Genomic DNA, 21,346 nt, shown 5'->3' with positions numbered 1-21,346 from the left:
AGACATCACCTCTGTCTCACAATGACACCTTTCTGACTTTATAGTCTGCCTTTTGTTTTTTCTTTACGTCTTTTCTTGTTCTCTGTTCCACGATACTTTTTCCTTTTCCTTTCTGAGCTTTGAAATAAATATAAAAAAATTGTTTTATTAAAGTTTAGGAGGAGCACACTCAGATAATTAAACCTACGTAATTAACACGGGAGGAGCTCATTCAGTTAATCAACTCTATTAGCATCAGGAAGTATATATACAGCAGACTTACCTCTGTTCTATGACAGTTTTCCAGCATCTCTCCCCCACCCCATCTCCTCACTTCTAACTATTCCTATCTCAACCTGGGATGGGGGAGTACTCTAGGTTCGGCCCAAATTCCGAGCTCGGAGCCTTCCCCTCGGACAGCACGCCAAGTACATAAACTTTACCCTATTTAATTATATGTAAGTGTGAACTAGTGAAACACTAATAAACATGCCAATTTTTCCTGACAGTGTCAGGAAATATAATCTGTCATGGATCATTGTGTCAGATACTTGCTGGTTTTGTGGTCAAATACCAGAGAAATGTGGTTCAACGTGACGTTGCTGACTCACACAAGCATGCGTGAAGAGACTCGGGTGATGACATAGAGATGGACAGACACAGAGAAGGGAGTGAAGAGATGAAGGATGATGGAGCAATAGAAAGGGAAGGCCATATGGCAGATTTTGGGAGGGTGTGATGTGCTTTGGTGGATGGGAGTGCTGGAGGACTGACCTATGCAAACATTCTCATCGTCCAGCTCTGCTGAGGCATTGCGGTAGTATCCAAGCTTGCACAGTTGGCAGTGCTGCCCTCTAGTGTTGTGCTTACAGCTCACGCAAATGACGGTGTTTAGCACCTCGATGTAACTGCAGCGATTGGAGTGACTGAAGCATTCGCAGTCTTGCAAAAAGGGGAGAGAGATGTGGCTGTGTTTAGGGTAAGTGTGTGCGAGTCGCGGCGGCGCTGCAGAAGAGGGGCACCATGGCATGCGAGGTTTGGATGGTCTGAAACAGCGGTAGGGTGGCAGGCACTGCCATGGATGCAGCCAGCGGTGTTAGATGTACGATCACCTTAAGATGAATGGAGAAGCGGTGTTGTTATTAGAGAGTTCGCCCTCGAGCACACCACAGCAATGGAGAGGAAAATAAGAATAAGAATGTCACAAGGAAATCAAACACGAGTAGATGTAATTTTCAACCTCGACAGAATGCCAGTGCAATTTGAAATTTACATCTACAGTATTTATATTCTATTGCTCATGGAGAGTTGTCTGAAATAAATGATGGAAGGGTGTAGTGAAGGAGCTGGAACTTTCAAACATGAGAATAAAACAATGGCTTCTATTTTCTATGCCCCCGAAATAACAAAGCCTCTTAGGTCGAAAACGTGTACACAAACTGTATCCTCTCCCCAGAACTACTGCCATAAAAATGAAAGACAAAGCTTTTTTCAGTATTGATTCTGTCAGCTCCAAAATGAGAAATAGCTCAACCAAATCAGAAATAACTTCCTATCTATTTCCCCACAGCCTTCAAAGAAACCAAACAACGTTTATCCAGGACCCACAAGGAGTTTGTCCTAGTTTCAAAGAGAAGTTGAATCTCAATTCACGGATGCTGCTCTTGGCATAACATAAAGTGGCGCCCTGACCTGCCAGGGACACTTGGTCAACCAACTGGCCAGAACCCTCAATTCAACAGGTCTGACAGATCTTCTCGTTCATAAAGCCTCTATGTCTTTCCCACCTGAGATGATTCCAGGGCTTTCGGGAGAAAGGGAGGGATTCTCATTATCAACATCTGGATTGAGGTCAGGCCTCCTCAGCAGCCTTTTCCCCCGTCCCCTGACTGGAGGAGTTGAGATAGACATATCTCCTGAAAAGCGATCTCTAAAGCTGCCTGGATATGTCAATCATTCTGTCTGCAAAATGTTTTAGAGGGCCCACTTTAACAAAAAAAAAATTGACAGGCTTCTCACCTGTGAGCCACTGTGGAGTTATATCAGATTCAATGGAGTTAATTAACAAACTAATAATTTAAACAAATTAAACAATAAAGTAAATACAATAAAAACAATATCTTTTTAATGGTACATCTTGATACTATGCAAAGTGGGAAAAATAAGGTCAGGGATAGGTGTTCTGCAAGTACAGAAAGTACAGGACTCACTCTGGATTCATTCAGGGGATGGTGGTGGGGGGTAATTCGGATGACATACACTGACACAGTAGTGAGAGGATATGAATCGAGTCCTCCTACCTCTCTTACTGTTTGCAACTTGTACAGAAGGAACGGTTGACAAAGCAACTTGAGGAGCTACTGGACAAAATAAAGACAAAATAAATCAAATGAAAACATTAAATCAACAGAAACCCTAAATTATATTATGAACATTAATGTTCATACCAAAAGAAGAATGAAGTTGAAAGAATGCAGACTATTTAAATCCCGTTTCTCTGTCATAAATGATAAAAATAGACAAAAATGTGCACAGTGCATGTTCCATTCCTTGCAGCTGTTGTGGTTTGGAAGTTTCAATGGCTCTGGAAAACAAAAAGCTTACATTGCTGGCAGAAACTGCTCAGCTGGCATTAGTGCATTTGAGCTTCCCAGGCTTCTTGTGTGAGAGCACGTAAAGCTTAGATCCCTACGTCCCGCGACCAGTCCGACACAACAGCAGAACAACAGGGCTCAGAACAATCCCAACGTTATCAGCTTATCATGCATTCACAAATCAACCCAAGTTTCCTTTACTAACCTCCAACCCCCAGTTCAATCGAAACCACTGTTTATTCAGGCCTGCTGTTTGCATGATGTTTGTTTTCGGCCATCTTTCTGCGCAATGTATTAACTTGAATCAGTATACTTAAACAGCCATGAAAACTCCCTAGCAGGGCTGAGAAAAGATTGAGAGGGCCCAAGAGAGAGCACCATTCCTAATTAAAATGGAGGGCATAATGGTTTAAATCATCTTCCGTGTGTCTTTATGGCTGTTCAGCTTGCTTCTTAGAAATGCTGATTGCTCAAAAATCTCACAGCTTTCAGATATGTCAGAAACTTGTACGTGAAAGAGGAAAAGCAAAAAGAACATGTTTGTCCATCTGGAAAGAGTCAGTATACAACAAATGTACAAAAAAGACTAGCTGTCAGCAAACTTCTGCTGGATCTGTTTCACTCTTATAGCAGTCTAAAAATTGTTTGTGAGTCAGATCAAAGGAAATTTTATCCAAGTTGAAAAAATACCCTACCTTGATTTCGGTTAGCGACACCTAGAGATGAAATGTTCTGCCGAACTGCATGCAAGCAGGAGAAATCAGGTATTAATTGAATGCACTGGCTGTCGGATGTCAGATGCACTAGGACGGGTCAAGTTTGGACTCATGTACACATAAACAGCTACACACATCTCCAGATGGGCCATTCATAAAGTTGAGCTGATAGGCTCGATGAGGACAAGCAACCAATAGACCAATCACAGGTCATCTCTAGAGATTGTATGTAATTGAGCTGTGTTTTGTGGCTTACTCTATATAATACATGGGAAAGACGGCTGACAGAGATGAAGGGAAATTGTGTCAGTGTTTCGGATGCACCATGTGAGACTGGATTTTGCGCATGTGTAATCATGGTTGCTTGAGATACTTGTTAAATTTATCAAATTGATTCATTTGAACTGTGCTCCTGGATGAAAAAAAGCTGAAAATTGGAATGATGATTTGATGGGAATATCCTTATAATTACATATAATTAATTTCCTTAGATGCGGAAATATTAAGACTGGGAACGGGGCAGTCTCTCAGTCAACCTCAGAGGCAGCACTAAAGCGAAAGGACCAAACCAAACATTCCTTCCCTCCAACATAAACATGGTTAAGTCCCTTATGTGCTGCTTCATGGTTGATCTCAGTGTGTGGGAAAAGTGTGTAAAACGAGGACAGGGTGCAGGAATTCCAGTGAGGACACGTCTATGAATTTGAATTCGATTTTTTTTTTCACCAGGGACATAGCATGGTGTTTGGAGACTCAGAATGCATGCAGACGCAGGTTACTGACAGAGGAAACTCATCTTGAAGACCCGTTATGAAATGGCCTCTATGTCCAATCACATTGGGAGAAATGACTCTTTTTCCATGTGATTCGGGGAATTCCGTGAAAATAACTGAGTTTTCAGTTCAAGCTCCAGTAATATTTTATGATAGAAATTAAAGATGAAAAACAAATAATTGTTCGTGTAAGATTAATAAGATAATGTTAGCTGAGGGTGTGTCAACATTGTAAAGTGTTTCTCTAATCTTTAGATTTGTGTTTGGCATTTTAGCATCACTTCATCAGTTGAAGATTTTTTTTTTTTTTATACTCAACCTCATTAAAACACAAACAAGAAAAAAAAGGGAATGTTTTAACAATTATTTCACAATGCGATTAGGCTTTAATTTGTAAACAAATACATTTTTCTAAACTAAAAAATCAATCTGGATCCATCAAACTAATCTAATATTTGGAGAAACACTTTTCTTTCCCCACAACTCTTTTCATAGAGGTTTTCGGTCTCTTTAATTTCAATCCAGTTAGACACAAAGAATGAGAGCACAGCAATGAACAACTATTGGAGTTGCTATTAGTTTGGAAGCTATCAGCCCTCAGAGTGACGGATGAATCCAGTTGTCCTCTTTCATCACATTACATGACACTCACAAATGCAGAAGCCAGTGTCATGATATCCATGGGACAACGTTGAGCACTTTATTACTGATTTAAATGTGTTCCATATTACCAAGTGATTAGGAGCTATGCTCATTACATCTGCTCTTCATTAATGTTTTTGTTGGTGAAAATATTGATAAAAATTGGATAAATAAGAAGTGACAGCTTTTAATCAATGCCATCCCAGTAATGAAATGCAATCCTGTACAGCCAAAATATCATCTTAAAATGTTAATTTTGCTCTAATGCCTGCATTAGGCAATTCTGGCAGGCTTAATAAACTTGAAATAGAATTGGGAAAAGTCAATAAAGAATTCAATTACCCTCAAGCAACTCTGAGGAAACTGCAGTGTTTTCTTTTTCAGTCTCGGGCAAAACATCTCCGTCCTCAAGGACTCTCTTTACAAGCTCTCTCTATAGTTTTTATGAAAGGGAGAGAATGGTGTTTATAATTGTTGTAGTGATGGTCAGAGGACAGTTTTTATGGCTTCAGCTCTGTTTTGGTGCTAAAGTATCATCAAACTGTTCAGGACCCTAGTTGTACTGTTCGTGTCTCATTTTTGTGTCTTTCTGGATGGAGGTGTGTAAATTCACCATGAGGGACAGTGAGTGGATGTTCATGTTGATGATTGTATAAGAAATAATGGAGTGAGCCCATGCAGAAATGGCACAGCACAGGCCATGCTTTACAGCCAAAGACAAAACACACTTGAGGAGAGTGTCCACTTGGTTTAACGTACATTTCTGATTAAAAGTGCAACTTGTAGTGCAAGTTTTTTGTTTCTTCTCAACAAATGTTCAGTGGTAACACTATATTGTATGAATAAATCAGAGATGTATAAATCCTTATCAACTCCTGTAATAATTCCAATTTTCATTATTGAATATTTGATTTGTGCAATGTTATTTCATACACCTTTGATATTTTACACCAATCTATCCAAAGAGGAAATGTGTATATTTGTCCTGGACCCAAGAGAAGTGAAGCGTATGGAAATATTCAAGGCTCTACATGCATTCTGACTTGTTCAATATCTCTGTGGCTCCAGTTTTCACATTCAACCTCCCTGCACCTGTAACTCTATCTGTCTGCTGGCTTATGAGGCCCCTGGCAGGACCAGATAATACCAGATAGACCTGCATTTCTTATATTAAAATGATATTCTCCCCTTTCTGCTTCTAAACCCGTATCTTACTATGTGGCAAAACTGCTGGTTGCTAGAAACAGCTTACCTTAACCCTGTTCTAATTAACTTCAAAACTAATCACATTAGGTTGCACAGTTTATAATCAATAGGTCCAATGAAAATCAGAAATTAACGTTTAACCAGAAGTGTACTTGAGGTAAAGTGAGAAGCAAAGCTGTTCATCTCGCACTTCCTGTTGATTTAGATCTATGAGTTTGTTTACTTACTAACTGGACCAACGCTATTTGGCAGACCTAGAAGAGAGATAAGAGAAGAGATTATATTAGTAACTGTATATATCAATATCAATAGCAACAAATAGCAATTTTAAAATGTAATAAAAAGTGCAAAAATTATTAAAGAAAAAAGAAAAAAGTAATCAATAAATACATTTTAAAATCTATAAATACATATTTCTATAAAAATACATAAATTAAATAATCATAACACAATAAATATTAATAATACATAGAAATAAATATTGATAAAAAAAACATACAATGCACATAACATGTAACAGCGTGTGTAGTTTGGTTTGTTTGGTCCGGACCAAAAAAAAAAAAAAAAAACCTTTTTGTCCTGGTCCGCTTAGCATTCACATTTGCATTTGCATTTTAACACCATATAGGGATTCATTCACAACCTGACTGGTCAGCTTTTATGACGTTTCGAGACGGAACTTCACGAACATCCAAACCAATGCTGTGTGCTGGGCTAAATGGCACTTTGTGTGCGTGTATCCTACATATGATGGTGTTTTGACTCGTGAAGAGCTTATAAAATGTGTAAAGGAGTCAAAACAACGGCAGCAATCCCTGTGTCACACACACAAACGAAGATCTGCGGCGAGGAGACCTGTTTCTGATACCTGTACCAAACTGTGATGGGCAACATCACGACTATGATGAGATAAAACAGGTATGTGTGAGCATTCTGTCCTTTTTAGGGTTGCATCTTGTGGCATCATGTCCCGTTTTTGGTTCGTTTACATGCCTTTGGTCCGTGTTGCGTTCATATTTGATTCAAACCACACCAGAGTTTGTTTGGAAGTGGACGGAGACACATCTTTTCAGTCTCTGTCTCGGTCCACTTGTTTGGTGCGCACCAGGGTTCGCGTGGTAGTGTTCACAAGCACCAGGGTTCATTTTAATTGAACCAAAAATACCAAGTGTGAACACAACCATAATCTGTTTTTTATGTAATAAAATAGTTTGTAGTGTACTGCTAGACTATCTCTTACTATACTTGCTACAGAACCTGAACAAATAAACAACCTTGGTAAAACAACTATTTCAAACAATTGACAGCAGAGAACCCCTCTAAGATAATTAATAAAAAAAAAATAATAATAAAAAAAAAATAATCCAAAAGTAGGAACAGGTTCAAGTATTATATCTGCATTCCTAATAAAAATAAACCAAAAAATCGTGAGGTATAAGAATTGGTACGTTTCAAACAGACCATTTGGAGTGCAGTGAATGAAGATTTTCCTTTGAACGATAGAGAACTCTTGTAGACAATGCTCCGGTGGCAGAAAGAGAGCTGAACTCACGCCCCTGCAGTGTGCCATTGATCTAGTGTGCGCCATCTAATCTCTCTCCCTGATCTCTGCTTCATATGGACAGTTAAGAGTCAAATTTATGACCTTTGAAGGAGGGTTGAGAAATCACTTGGAAAATAGGCACCTCCAGGCACCTCCAACGAACATGTGTGAAGACTGAGACAGAAATATAGAAGAGGGAAAGGAGTAGAGAGCACAACCTGCATAGGGAAACATAAATATAACTATAACACATCATGCTTTGGCATTCACATCTATTCTACCAATACCAAGGAGAGTGCCTAATTGAAGGAATCCTGCTTGATTTTCATTGATGAAATCAAGAGAGAAATCTTTCACACTTCACAGAAGACTTCATGTAAGCTCAACTATACATGCAAACTATAGCACATGGGAGTTTTACTTGCTTACTTTTTGTGAGAACCCCCAATTTTTTCACTGACCCCTATAGAGCCTCCTTGTGTCATAATGGGGGTCCCAATACCCCAGTTTGAAAACTCCTGCTTAAGAGTAAATATGTACTATTTTTATATATGAAAACAAATGCAATTTGTTTGGGGGGTGATACAATGAGTGATGCTGCATCTTAAACCACAGAAACATATACAGACGTCTCTATATACTCCAAACAGCATCAACAGTGTAACACAGCACCTCTCATAGCACATTGTCTGCTCTCTTTGCTTTAAATACAGTCAGGCTTTTAGTCATGGTTCTCATTCATCCTCGCGATTCATGTAAGTGCTATACAGCCTCATTTTTATATTTATTTATTTATTCACCTCTCCTCTTTTGAGTTGGACAGTCGTCTGCCTGAGATGGACACAAAATATCATGTGTCATATTAATTGAATTACCTTTCAATCAGAGCGGTTTTCAGCCCCCCTCACCTGCTGGAACTCTCCATTATGTCAGAGAGCAGGAATCAAATAGTGAAGCCTGATGCAGAAACACATTAGACTGCTTATGTTTATTGCACACTCCATTGATTTTTACCATCTGAATTTCTGCACTCTGGGGTCACTCAAGTCTCCAGGGTCAACTGATGATGGGCAGGAGTGTGTGTATGCTAAATGAATATATATCCAGGAGGATTTTTTCCATTTTTCCTGTACCTGATTTTAATGTTAGGTCGTCATATTTTATGCTATTGTTTATTTAACACACCTACAATGACTAAATGAACTCTCTGTCAGAAAATGTTTGCAAAAATTTTACCTTTAGTAGCTTAATGGCTTATTGTGTTAAATGTTGCTTGTTGAATAATTATTGGTGTTTGTGTGTGTATGAGAAAATAATCCATATTACAAAAATAAAACAATGCAAATATTACAAAATGTGACATTAAAAGTGTATAAATCACTTGTTTTTCTAAGTAACACTGTCCAAAAGTGACACCAGGGGGTAAAGTTACAGCGGGAGTCCCCGTCTCTCTTGTCTTCTCTGAGCCCATTGAGTTTTAACAGCCCCCCTAAAGCATGCAATGAGTTTGGTGGGGGGTAATTGAGAAATAATAGAGTGTGACCAGTGTTTACTGAGCTGTGATGACTGAAGAAAATATATTTACAATTAAAAAAAATAGCTGAACATCAATTCACAAATGAAATAGATTGTTTAAATTAACATACATACATATCTATATATATATATATATATATATATATATATATATATATATATATATATCTATATCTAAATATATATATATATATATAATTATTAGTGCTGTCAATTGATAAAAAAACAACAACGAATTAATCACACATTTTTTCTGTAATTAATCGTGATTGAACAGTTAAGTTTTTAATATATTTTTATATTGTAATAATGTCATATTTAATCTCCAAATTAATGTAGAAACAACATAAAGACAGTATATTTAAAATGTGTGTTTAATGGCATCTTTTTCAGTGGCCAGTATGACCGATACCAATACTGCTACTGGCGTGTCTATGAATTTTTTGTTTTAAAAAAAATGTTTACAGAAACCCATGATAATAAATGCCACATTCACCTACTCTTCAATATATTAGGGCTCAATTTTTATATATATATATATATATATATATATAGCAGTGAGTGGGACTTATTCCACATTTCATCTATTCATATTTTAAACAAATACTTCCTTGATTAATTTCCACAAATTAATAAGACCCTTTTCTCACAATCAAGCAATTATGCCATCAAAATACACCTACAATGTTATATGAACCTGCACAGAATGATAAAGAATAGACAGTCTCTCGGGGGGAAAATATACCCACACACACCTAAACACATGTTATACTGACAGTTAATTTTTCAGGCTTTCTCCCAGAGGTTGACGGGACGTAATTAACCCAACCTGGGCAAGATACCAGAACTGTCCTGCCCTACATAACACACTCACACGCCTGCCAAGTCATCCAACTTGAGGGATTCCCGCTGGACGGCATGAAAATTGTGACGACTTCCTTTTTTCTCATTTAAAAGCCAATCTGTTCCTTAACCGCCCACTTCCGTCGCCAGCAAAAGGACAAACCCCTCTATGATGCTTTATATCATGTTTCATGTTGAAACATGTTCATGTTCAAACATAGCTAGTTGAATTGCTGGTGGCCTCATTATTGTTGTTCTAGTAGAACAACTTCCTGACCTTCACATGGTCTCATCTGTTTGCTTTTTCTGTCCACCTGGACTTTCCGGCAAAGCTTATCTACAAAATTTCTACCCTAGGCAAAGTTTGTAATTACTTTCCCTGGCCACTTACATCCCATGGCCATCCATCATCCATTTTCTACACGGATGTGAGCCATGACATACACAAGCAACCGCGTGGCTCAAAACGTAAGGAAATATGACAATCCACACCGGTGGAACTTGTTGGCCAACCTCTGCTACAGTAACGGCATCTCCATCTGAATGTCTTACAGGGCAGAGTGAATAGATTTGTACGGGAGATGGCAAGTATGAAAAAGGGCCTGCGATGAGTCACAGTCACAGTTAAGATTCTGGGAATGCGACACACGGTGGAAAATCCTGTGATGGAAGAAACAAATATTTGAAAGAGAGATTACCGTTGCGGCAGCACAGAGAAAGATGTGGAAAAGGCAGAGTAAACAAACCAGGTCTCATGGGGGAATAAGGAGAACATAACACAAAACAAAGAAAAGGAAAAAAGACCGAAAGAGAGAGGGAGCGTTATATGCTTTCGGAGTTGACACTACAAGAGTCAAGATGGAAATGGTAACTGTGGTGGTTGTGGAGGATATGCAGCCAGGGTGGAGATGTTAAAATGAATAATTAGATAACACAAATGGTACAAAATAATTCTCCTCTTCTGGGAGAAGACAAGATGGCCACCTGGCCCTTCAGATAACACTAATTAGAGCATCCGTACAGCAGTGAAATGAGGATCGAGGATACGCTTAATTACACTTCAAGATCGTCCATGTTACAAAACAAAAAAGGCAAACATCTACAGGACTGAGCACGTTCTAAGGCTGGAACTGTCTTCCTCACTTTCCTCCTTGAGTGTATGCTTTTCCTATAAGAAAGTTTGCATGTCTGAGGATGGCAGGTGGGGGAAGAAGGGTACAGCTGTTATAGTTTCAGCCCAGGAACGAACCATTTGATTCAAGGACACCGAACAACGGCGAACACACTGACATCTGGCAGCCCTTTACTTATGTACACTAATTAAAAAACAAAACCAGCCATCAGTCGTACACTACGGCACCGCTGATAATTTACTCTCATTGCGACTGTCATCTCCAGATGTGTTGGGCTGTCTTCGTTAGCTAGGCTGAACAGAAGTAAATGAGGTATTATGAATCTCCTCCCTCGGTGGATCTCGCTCAAGCATGATTTCCATGGCTTCAGTTGTATGCTGAGTGGAATTTTGTATCCAAATAATTAAATGTTAAAAAGCTGTAAAATCAATAAGTTGCATAAAAGCATATATCATGTTCAGCTTTTATCTTCACGGACTGAAGCCGAGGTCAATGAGGAGCGATAAAAAAACGTTACTGAAACTGTGTCGGGACACATCTCTCTTTAAGTGCTTTGATCGCAAGTAATTTACAAGGCCAGACCGGTTTGATTTGAAGTTTCATTTGCACAGTTTAATCCTGCCAGGACAAGAGGAATTAGTCAGTTCTCTCTACAGAAGTGCTGTCTTAAACCACAGAGTATTACTCAGCAGAGACGTGGAAAACAATTAGCATTGCTTGCTAATCCTCCCATTTTTAAACATTAACAGGGGCTTGCTGATCTTATGTGCGTGAACCATACAAATGCCATTGCTTCGCTTGGGAACCAGCAGGCACAGTGCAGATCAGACCTTATTTTCACTCGCGTCGTGAAACCCTACATCAATCTGACAACCCATAAAACACACAAACATTAGTCAAGTTTAAGAAGGCATTTTAGATTCAGATCAGCACGGGCCAGAACATTGTGTGTGAGTCCCGTTGCCGCCTTTTCCAGGAGGGAGAAAATGGGGGCGCCCTCATCACTTCCCCTCTCTTCGAGAGCAGAAATGGTCTGTCACTGCTAATTCTCGAAGTGATCGCTCTCCGACTTGCCATTCTGATGTGAAGCGAGGACCTAGCTACTTCCCAGAACTCTGAGCAGGCTTTGACGAAGAGTGATATCCAACACTCTTTCATCAATCTCAAGCTCTTTTCTTGATTTGTCTGACCCACTCTGAATAAGAGGAACTACTCTGCCTTCCAACGATACATAAAAGGAGAGCTAACACTAGGGATGGGTACTGAAACCCGGTATTAAAAGGGCCCCGGGGCTGAATTTTGAAAGACCGCTGTATCGATAAGCTTGGTCGTTATCGGTTCTGCTGCTGGTACTGGACAAATTAAGAAAATATGCGATTTATTATTGCTATAAAGACGTAATCTTGAACATGTTTATCTCGCCAGCCAGTTCTATATAAAATAATATTAAACCATTTGTCTGTGATACAATTTTGCTATTCGCAGTCCAGAAGAGAGAGAGAGAAAGCGATCTATCACGCGGAGCCACACCGCGCACAACAGTGTTCATTTTGGCAGCAATTTTTGATTTAGTCTTAGTTTTCATCTTCAGACGAAAATGCTTATTGGTCTTAGTCACATTTTAGTCATTTTGTCTTTTATAGTTTTAGTCTAGTTTTAGTTGACGAAAAGTCATAGCATTTTTTGTCAACTTTGTCATTACTTTTAGTCAAATTGCAGTTACCGAATTTTGGCATATGTAGCCTAGTCTTTAGACAAAAAATGTCATAACAATTTTTCTCTCTAGGTCAGTTCATTAAGCTTATGAGAAATTTGAATCAAGGTAACAGGCTGTATTGACATTGCACTCTAGCAGTAGCATTTGTGCAATTCTACATATCCATTTTCCTTAGTTCAGTGGTTCTTCATTTTTTTTTTGAGTGCCGTAACCCCTCTTCCACTTAGACTTTCCATTAAGGGACAATATTTGCCCTCTTTAATCGATTTTTCCTGTTTATTTTTTACCTTTATAAATACCTTTATAAAATAAATAATGATTTAAATAAAACAATGTTCAATAAATATGCAATGATGGTAAAAACGAAGTTATACTTTTAAATATTAAATTAAAATGGCCACTAGGTGGCGGTAAGTCTGTCTATAGTTTATGAGTGAGTCATCGAGCCATTCATTCATTCAGTAACGAAGCAAGTTGCTGTACTTATGAACGTATCATTGAATCTCACGATTCGTTCAAAGCCACAGATTCGTTCACGAATCACTGCTGTGTGCTGCAGTTCTGCTGTGGCGTTTGTTGCAAAATAGAGCAATAAATAGCCTACTGACAATACAGTTTTAAATGTAGTAGGCCTACATCACTTAATTTACCCTTTTGTTTGTTGAACTGTTGTATAAAATCAATGTCACATTTGAAATCGTGTGGATAGGCCTATTCGGGAAACATTGCTTTCTTGCTCGTATAATATCAACATTAAAAACGCAGCTGGATATCAGCCTGAATTTTGACCTCAGATTTAGTCTCACAAACAGCGCAAGCGGCTAGTGACAGAAAAAAGACAGACTGAATGACACTTTAATTTAAGTAGAAAATCTCAAATGAAGATCGCTGAAGTCCGTTTTTTCAGATCATCCGCGCTTCTTCAGCATGTAGAGAGAGCGCGCGCGCATGGTTGCCAGATACCATTGAAAAGACGGTGTAGAAAACGTATTATTTAAACAGAAATTTTTAACTGGGGATTAAATTATTGACATATGGCAACCGTAAGCATGAACGCTCGCAAACACAGTCTGTAATGTGTCGTCTTCTCCTTTATTCGACAAAAACAAGTGGTTTTGGTAAAGTCTTGTTTTTGTTTTAACCGATCAGTCTCGTCTTTTTTCGTCAACGATATTGCATGTGTTGATAGTCACAGTTATCGTTTAATGACGTGGGTGTCGTCTCTCATCGTCTTGTCTTAGTCAGGGGGAAAAAGGTCGTCAACGAACATTTTTCGTTATAGTTTTCGTTAACGAAATTAACAATGGCGCACAACACGACAGCCCTGCTTAATGATTGACAATAAGGACAGAACTAAACATTTAAATGTGGTTATACTTTAGATCTGCGATATTATTCTATTTTTATTTTAGATTTCGGCTTTCAGAGATTATAAAAAAAAGATATTTGAGATGAAACAATTACAAACTAGACGCATTCTGTCTAGCGCAACTTTCTTCCCTTCACAGCGATGCGCTATCATTTCTTCCTAAAACCCAAACGTACCGTCAGAATCAGCACGATCAGGGATTGTTGTAAAATGCAGTCTCTACTGTTGCTAAATTGCGGATGTGTTTAATCATTAAAAGAGCTATTAAAAGCACAAAAATCTGCGCAAGAGCTGTTCACAAGGGGACGCTCGGTCCGAAACGGACTGCAACGAGACAAGAAAACGTCTCGGTTACGTATGTAACCCTAGTTCCCTGATAGGGAACGAGACGCTGCGTCAAACGCTGCGGGAACGCCCCTGCGTTGTGCGTCATGAAGCACGTATGGAATCAGCCCAATGGAGAGATGAAACGTCATAGGCGGGTGACGTCATCGACCAGGAAACTATAAAGCACCCCAAAAACACAAGCGCATTAGCTTCTGATAGGCTTGAAGGAAGCGCTAACGGGAGTGCCGGGAGTATGGCGGAGCGACGCAGCGTCTCGTTCCCTATCAGGGAACTAGGGTTACATACGTAACCGAGACGTTCCCTTTCAAGGGAACTTCGAGCTGCGTCAAACGCTGCGGGAACGCGAATACCCACGTCGCCATAGGACCAAATGACCGTCATGTGAGACTAGCGCACAGAGGACGAGAGCACCTGTGCCCCAGGGGTAGAGCTTAAGTCTAGGTCATAGAACTTAATAAAAGTATGCGGTGAAGACCATCCAGCCGCATCACAAACATCACTCAGGGAAACCCCCGACAAAAGAGCTTTAGAAGCAGCCATACTCCTGGTAGAGTGAGCTCGGACAACCAAAGGTGAAGGCTGGCCAGCCGACTCATAAGCAAGTGAGATAGCCTCAACCACCCACTTGCTCATTCTCTGTTTAGACGCCGGACACCCTTTCCTGGGTGGCCCGAAACATACAAAAAGTTGTTCTGATTTCCTCCACAGGGCAGCTCTGTGGACATAAGCGTCTAATGCCCTAACAGGGCAGAGTGAATTAAGTTTCTCCTGGTCCGATGACATAAATGGAGGAGGACAGAAAGCCTGCAGAACCGTAGGTCTAACAATATTAGTAGGAACCTTAGGAACGTAACCTGGTCTAGGATGCAGAAAAGCTTTAACCATGCCAGGTGCAAATTCCAGGCACGAGGGTGAAACCGACAGAGCCTGCAAATCTCCGATTCTTTTTAGTGAAGAGATAGCAAGCAAAAAGATAGTCTTAAAAGTGAGAAACTTCTCGGGAACTTCTTCGATAGGTTCAAAAGGAGCTAGGGAAAGACCTTCTAATACAATGGCCAGATCCCAAGTCGGCACCCTCGTACGAACTGCTGGCCTCAGCCTCAAAGTGCCACGGAGGAAACGAGTTATAAGCGGGTGTCTCCCAAGAGAAACTCCACTGAAAGGGACGTGGTAAGCAGCTAGTGCCGCCACATACACCTTTAGTGTGGAGGGGGATAACCCTGTGGAGAAGCGCTCCTGCAGGAATTCCAGCACTGCACCCACTGGGCAGTTAACTGGGTCCTGCAGGTGTTCTCCACACCAAGAAGTGAAAAGTTTCCACTTCAAGGCATAAAGCTTCCTCGTGGATGGAGCTCTGGAGTTAAGAATGGTCTCAACAACCTCGGTTGAGAGACCGGAGTCTATGAGCTGGGCCCCCTCAGAGGCCAAGCCCACAGTTTCCACAATTCTGGGCGGGGGTGAAGTATCGTGCCCCCCGCCTGGGAGAGTAGATCCCTCCTGACCGGGAGCTCCAAAGGAGAACCGTCCAGGAGAGAAATCAGGTCCGCAAACCATACTCGGGCCGGCCAGAACGGGGCTACTAGTAGTAGACTGACCCCGTCCCGGCGGACCCTCTCCAGAACTCCTGGTAACAGAGCAATCGGGGGAAAGGCGTACAGACGTGACCTCGGCCACGGCTGCACCATAGCATCCAACCCCAGGGGGGCTGGAAGAGTGATGGAGAACCACTGATGACAATGAGTGGTCTCCTTGGAAGCGAATAGGTCCACCTCGGCGCGACCGAAACTCAACCAAAGGAGCTCCACCACCTCGGGGTGGAGTCTCCATTCCCCTGGCCTCGGCCCCTGCCTCGACAGGGAGTCTGCTACCACATTCAAATACCCAGGGAGATACATTGCTCTCAGAGATAGTAGCTTCCCTTGGGACCACAGGAGGATCTGACGGGCCAACTTGTAAAGCCGGCGAGACCGCAGGCCCCCCTGATGATTTATATAAGAGACCACCGACGTGTTGTCTGATTGAACTAACACATGATGGCCTCTCAGGTCTGTTAGGAAGTGTTTCAGAGCCTGAAACACAGCCAACATCTCTAGACAATTTATGTGCCACGAAAGATGATGATCCTGCCACAGACCTTGGGCTGGGCGACCACTCATGACCGCCCCCCACCCTGTGAGGGAAGCATCCGTCGTTAGCGTTATGCGACGACAAAGAGCCCCCAGCACAGGACCTTTGGATAGGAACCAAGTTTCTCTCCACATGACCAGAGCACGAAGGCAGCGCCGCGTGACTCTGAACGTGCGGAGCGGATTTCCCCTCGGGGAGAATCCCTTGGTCCTGAGCCACCACTGTAGCGGTCTCATGTACAACAGGCCGCAAGGTATAACGTTGGACGCTGCTGCCATCAGACCCAACAGTCTCTGAAACTGCTTGACAGTGAGTAGCTGGCCTAGCTTCACTTGTTTCACAGCTGAGAGAATCGAAGCGATGCGGGTCGGCGAGAGTCGCGCCCGCATCGATACCGAATCCCAAACGACACCCAGAAAAGTGGTCTTCTGGGAAGGAGATAATACACTTTTCTTTGCGTTCAGCCTCAACCCCAACTTTCTGATATGAGCGAGGACGACATCTCGATGCCGAACCGCCATCTGCTCGGTCTGAGCTAAAATCAACCAATCGTCGATGTAATTGAGAATACGAATGCCCTGAAGCCTCAGAGGCACTAGTGCTGCATCCATGCATTTCGTGAAAGTGCGGGGAGATAAAGCTAGGCCAAACGGAAGAACCCTGTACTGGTACGCCTCGCCCCCGAAGGCGAACCTCAGGAACTTCCTGTGTTGTGGAAGGATGGACACATGGAAGTATGCGTCCTTCAGATCTATCGTGACAAACCAGTCCTCGGACCTGATTTGAGACACGATCTGCTTGATAGTGAGCATCTTGAATTTTAGCTTCCCTACCGAGCGATTCAATATGCGCAGGTCTAAAATTGGACGCAACCCCCCATCCTTCTTTGGAACGATGAAATATCGGCTGTAATAACCTGACTCCAAACTGGGAGGAGGAACCCGTTCTATAGCCTCTTTTTGAAGGAGCGTTTTCACCTCTTGTTCCAATACCAGAGCCTGCTCGGGGCCCACCACTGTGTGCAGAACCCCTCTGAATTTTGGTGGACGACACCTGAACTGGATAGCATAACCCTTTTCCACAGTCTGCAGGACCCAATGAGATATTTTTGGAAGGCTTTTCCACTCTGCCAGAAATTCTACTAAGGGTACCAGCCTCTCGAGACTGGCCTCTGGTGTAACTTGAGCAGCAGACGCAGCGCCCTGTAACGGCGCACCGGCAGGGAACAACTGGTCTGACCGCTCTGAGACCCTCCTCAGAGGGAGCGAGCGTCCCTCGGGAAAGCGCTCGCTGGGATCGTCTGTGCCCCGGCATAAAGGCGGGGTTGGCAGAACGAGCCCCTGAGGGCACCGAGGAGGAATGGGCACCGTAAAAAGAGGTGAACACCTTTCCGCCTCGGTGGGGACCACCCTCAGCATCCTGAACGGCTTGGCGTCAGGACTTCTTCTTAGCCGAAGCCTTCTTAGCCAATATAACTGTCCTCAGATCAGTTCTACTGGGAGAAGGCTTCGGCTGAGAGTGTCGCGGCTGAGCCCACTGTCCAGCAGGGGGAGCACGAGACGCGACACTCTGCCTCTGCTGCGCTCTATGTGATGAGCTCGAAGACGGCCGGGGCTGCTCCCGCCCAGCAGCCCCAGGGACATGAACTTTAATGGTGCGTTCACACCGGACGCGAATAGCGCGTCAAATTCGCGTCTACCGCGTCTAGTTTGACGCTTGACCACTTTGTGTTAATTCGCGTGTCAAGAGTGAAACTGACGCGCGTAAAAACAAAAGTTTGAAGCGAAATTTACGCGCGTCACGCGCGTCAGAATCGAAACCCGTTGGCGGCCATCTTTTTTATGTTGATCGAGCATTCATCGGAGAGTCACCGCTCTGTATTTGCTCTAGAGAGCAGAACGGCGGCGTAGGGGTAATCGTCGCCGTATTTGTGTCCACCAGACCCTTCGAAGGCGAACCCAGTGTGGCGAGTTTCACCATTGGCTCGCTCCAGGAGCTGCGCCTGGATGACGGTGGCTTTCAGCGGTACTTCCGCCTGTCCCGCGCCCAGCTTGATGACCTGTTGTCCCGCATTGGAGCGAGGATCACCCTCGCCCTCATCCACCTAATCTGTCATTTATTTTTGTTTTGATGATAAATGGAGCCAGCCTCCAAAAGTGATTAATCTGTCCTGTGATTTTTCTCTCTCTCTCACACAACACTGTCCAGACACGAACTTATGCAGTATGTTGGTTGTCTTTACATTATAATAATATTTCATATAATCTAGATATGGAATAAATAGCATTCAATACAAAATGAATGTCTCATATATTGAAACCAAGTTTTATGTGATAAAATATTTGCTTTGTTGTGCATTAGAACCACAGTCATATTACAAAATAATTTATTGAAGCATCCAGATACTTCACCACGTGACAGCAGCAAGCAGCTAGGCTCCTGATTGGTTAACGCGGCGCGAATTGACGCAGAAGTTCAGATTTTTCAACTCGGGCGGCAGACGCGAATTCGCGTCAAACGCGTGAATGCACAAATAGCACTAACTAAATCATTCGCGCGTAACGCGCTTAACGCGCCAGACGCTTAATTCGCGCCATTCGCGCGAACTTGACGCGCGAATGAGGCGAATTCGCGTCTACCGCGCCGCGCTCTACGCCTCATTCGCTCCGCAGGTATTTTTTACGCGCGTAACGCGTCTTTGCATTGACTTAACATTGAAATCACTCGCGCCTGACGCGCTATTCGCGTCCGGTGTGAACGCACCATAAGGGGAAGAAACTTTTTAAAAGCTGCAGTTTGTTTCTTTTCTTCTTGGAATTTATCGATAACTGAATTCACAGCATCACCAAACAACCCCATGGGAGAAAGAGGAGCATCTAAAAGAAAAGCTTTTTCTCTCTCTTTAATATTAGTCTGATTTAACCACAAATGTCTTTCTGCGGCCACCAGAGCTGCCATAGAACGACCCATTAATTTGTCCGATTCTCTGGTGGCACGCAGGGATAAATCAGCAGCCTGACGCAGTTCGCGAACTACGTCAGTACTGACCTCCTCACTCTCACTCATGTCCCTTAGCAGATCAGCCTGGTATGCCTGCAAGATTGACATAGTATGCAGACATGACACAGCCTGACCTGCTGCCGAATATGCTTTACCCACCAAAGCCGAAGTGTTTCTTAAAGGCTTGGTGGGTAATGCCGGTGCCTTAAAAGATGATGCTGCTTCGGGGGAGAGATGGCTCGCAAGCGTCTCTTCCACACGAGGCAAAGCACCATAACCATGAGCCTTGGCTCCCATAATATTAGCGTATGTTGAAGTCTGGGGACTAAACACTCTATATGACACCGGTTTTCTCCATGATTTCGACACCTCGGTGTGGAGATCATGGAAAAACGGCAGGCACCGGCGTGGAGGCTGCACACGTGACGGCAAAAATCTCTCATCCAACTTTGATTTAGAAACAGACTCCTGTCTAGTCACTGGCCATTCAATATTAAGTTTTTCAACAGCTCTTGTTAACACCTCCATAAGCTCATCACTCTCAGGAGTGTGGGGTGGCGAATCCTCCACATCTCCCTCAACACTAACAACATCAAGTTCCTCAGAACTGGATAGCTGCAGCATTGGTGCCTCAGCCCGAGCGGAAGAAACCGCAGCGCGTGCTTCCGAACCCGGGACTGAGGCACTGGATCTCACAGGTGAAGGGAGAGATAAGGCAGAGCCCGTCTCAAACCCCGCTGTGAGATCCATCTGCGATCCCCACGATAAGCGCCACCGCTCTGCCTCGGCAGAAGCGGGACCCGAACCGCGGGGAGCGCGCACCGAACCGCTCTCCTCAAAGAGCGATCGGCGGGAGCGGAGCGTCCTTAACGGCAAACGCTCGCAATGCTCACAGTCTGCTCCCTCGAGAGCAAACTGGGCATGCTGAACTCCCAAACAAACAACACAAAGATCATGTGTATCCCCGCTCGTTAAATAACGCGAGCAGGGAGGAACACACTTTCTAAACTGCTGTTCGTCCGCCATAATCTCTCAATATATATATATATATAGGGATAAATTGTTTGTGTGGTGCAGGGTATGTAAGACAGACAATATCACACAGGGACAGATTCACATGTAGCGCGACTGAAAGCACAGAAGCTAATGCGCTTGTGTTTTTGGGGTGCTTTATAGTTTCCTGGTCGATGACGTCACCCGCCTATGACGTTTCATCTCTCCATTGGGCTGATTCCATACGTGCTTCATGACGCACAACGCAGGGGCGTTCCCGCAGCGTTTGACGCAGCTCGAAGTTCCCTTGAAAGGGAAGTATACTTAACTTTGGGCTTCATGTGCGCATCTAAACTATCAAATATACAGATATATAAAAATGACCAGCTCTGAGATTCACTGAAACACAGTTTATGTCTTAAATGTATGTAAATATTTGGGAGAAAATGATGGTGCATCAGTCGCCTATTAGGTCTGCACTCGGTCTTAAAGGTGCAGCGTCTAATAAACCTGCTGACGATTGAGCCATTAATCAATCAAACAACAAAAGGCAGAGAAGATCACTCACAGCTCTTGAATGCATGACTTAAACTTTAATAAGGATTAATCTATTTATGATAAACTATGCAGTGTTATTTTACATTTGACTACTAAATTAGATTTCTTTTCAGAGAGAAACAATTACCTGAAAAATAACTTTAGTAGACCTTCCTGAAATTAAAGCACTGTGTATACAATTAGCATCTTTTTTTAATTGTATTCTTTTTTGACCATGTGTTTGTACTTGTTTTTGTTTATCGTATCCTATCACATGTATATAAAACAAA

The 21,346-nt window shown here is 42.5% G+C and overlaps 1 protein-coding gene and 1 long non-coding RNA gene across 12 annotated transcripts in view; both read right to left on the bottom strand.

The window, feature by feature from the left end:
* The window catches only part of ntng1a (netrin g1a), a 130,087-nt gene that overhangs the window by 7,149 nt on the left and 101,592 nt on the right, over positions 1 to 21,346 (bottom strand). For 3 of the 11 annotated variants that reach the window (XM_077245089.1, XM_077245088.1, XM_077245095.1), the window contains exons 5-6: positions 6,138 to 6,164; positions 754 to 921 (exon numbers count right to left, since the gene is read on the bottom strand). The exons of 1 other annotated variant lie outside the window; for it this stretch is intronic. In XM_077245089.1, coding sequence (XP_077101204.1) covers positions 754 to 921; positions 6,138 to 6,164 — 195 coding nt within the window. Of the gene's footprint in view, positions 1 to 462; positions 922 to 2,279; positions 2,340 to 3,268; positions 3,314 to 6,137; positions 6,165 to 21,346 lie in introns of those variants that run through there. 7 more of the 11 variants (XM_077245096.1, XM_077245090.1, XM_077245098.1 and 4 more) reach the window with 6 other exon arrangements.
* LOC143752100 (uncharacterized) lies at positions 28 to 355 on the bottom strand. The gene is made up of 2 exons (XR_013207324.1): positions 263 to 355; positions 28 to 117 (listed from the first exon to the last, which is right to left on the bottom strand). It is a non-coding gene; the product is annotated as an uncharacterized LOC143752100 (long non-coding RNA).

This window comes from Siphateles boraxobius, unplaced genomic scaffold (assembly GCF_051911475.1).
Source record: "Siphateles boraxobius isolate OS27281-9 unplaced genomic scaffold, OSU_SipBor_1 26, whole genome shotgun sequence".
NCBI lineage: Eukaryota > Metazoa > Chordata > Actinopteri > Cypriniformes > Leuciscidae > Siphateles > Siphateles boraxobius.
The sequence above is the reverse complement of the archived record's forward strand: the minus strand, read 5'-3'. Positions and strand labels throughout refer to the sequence as shown.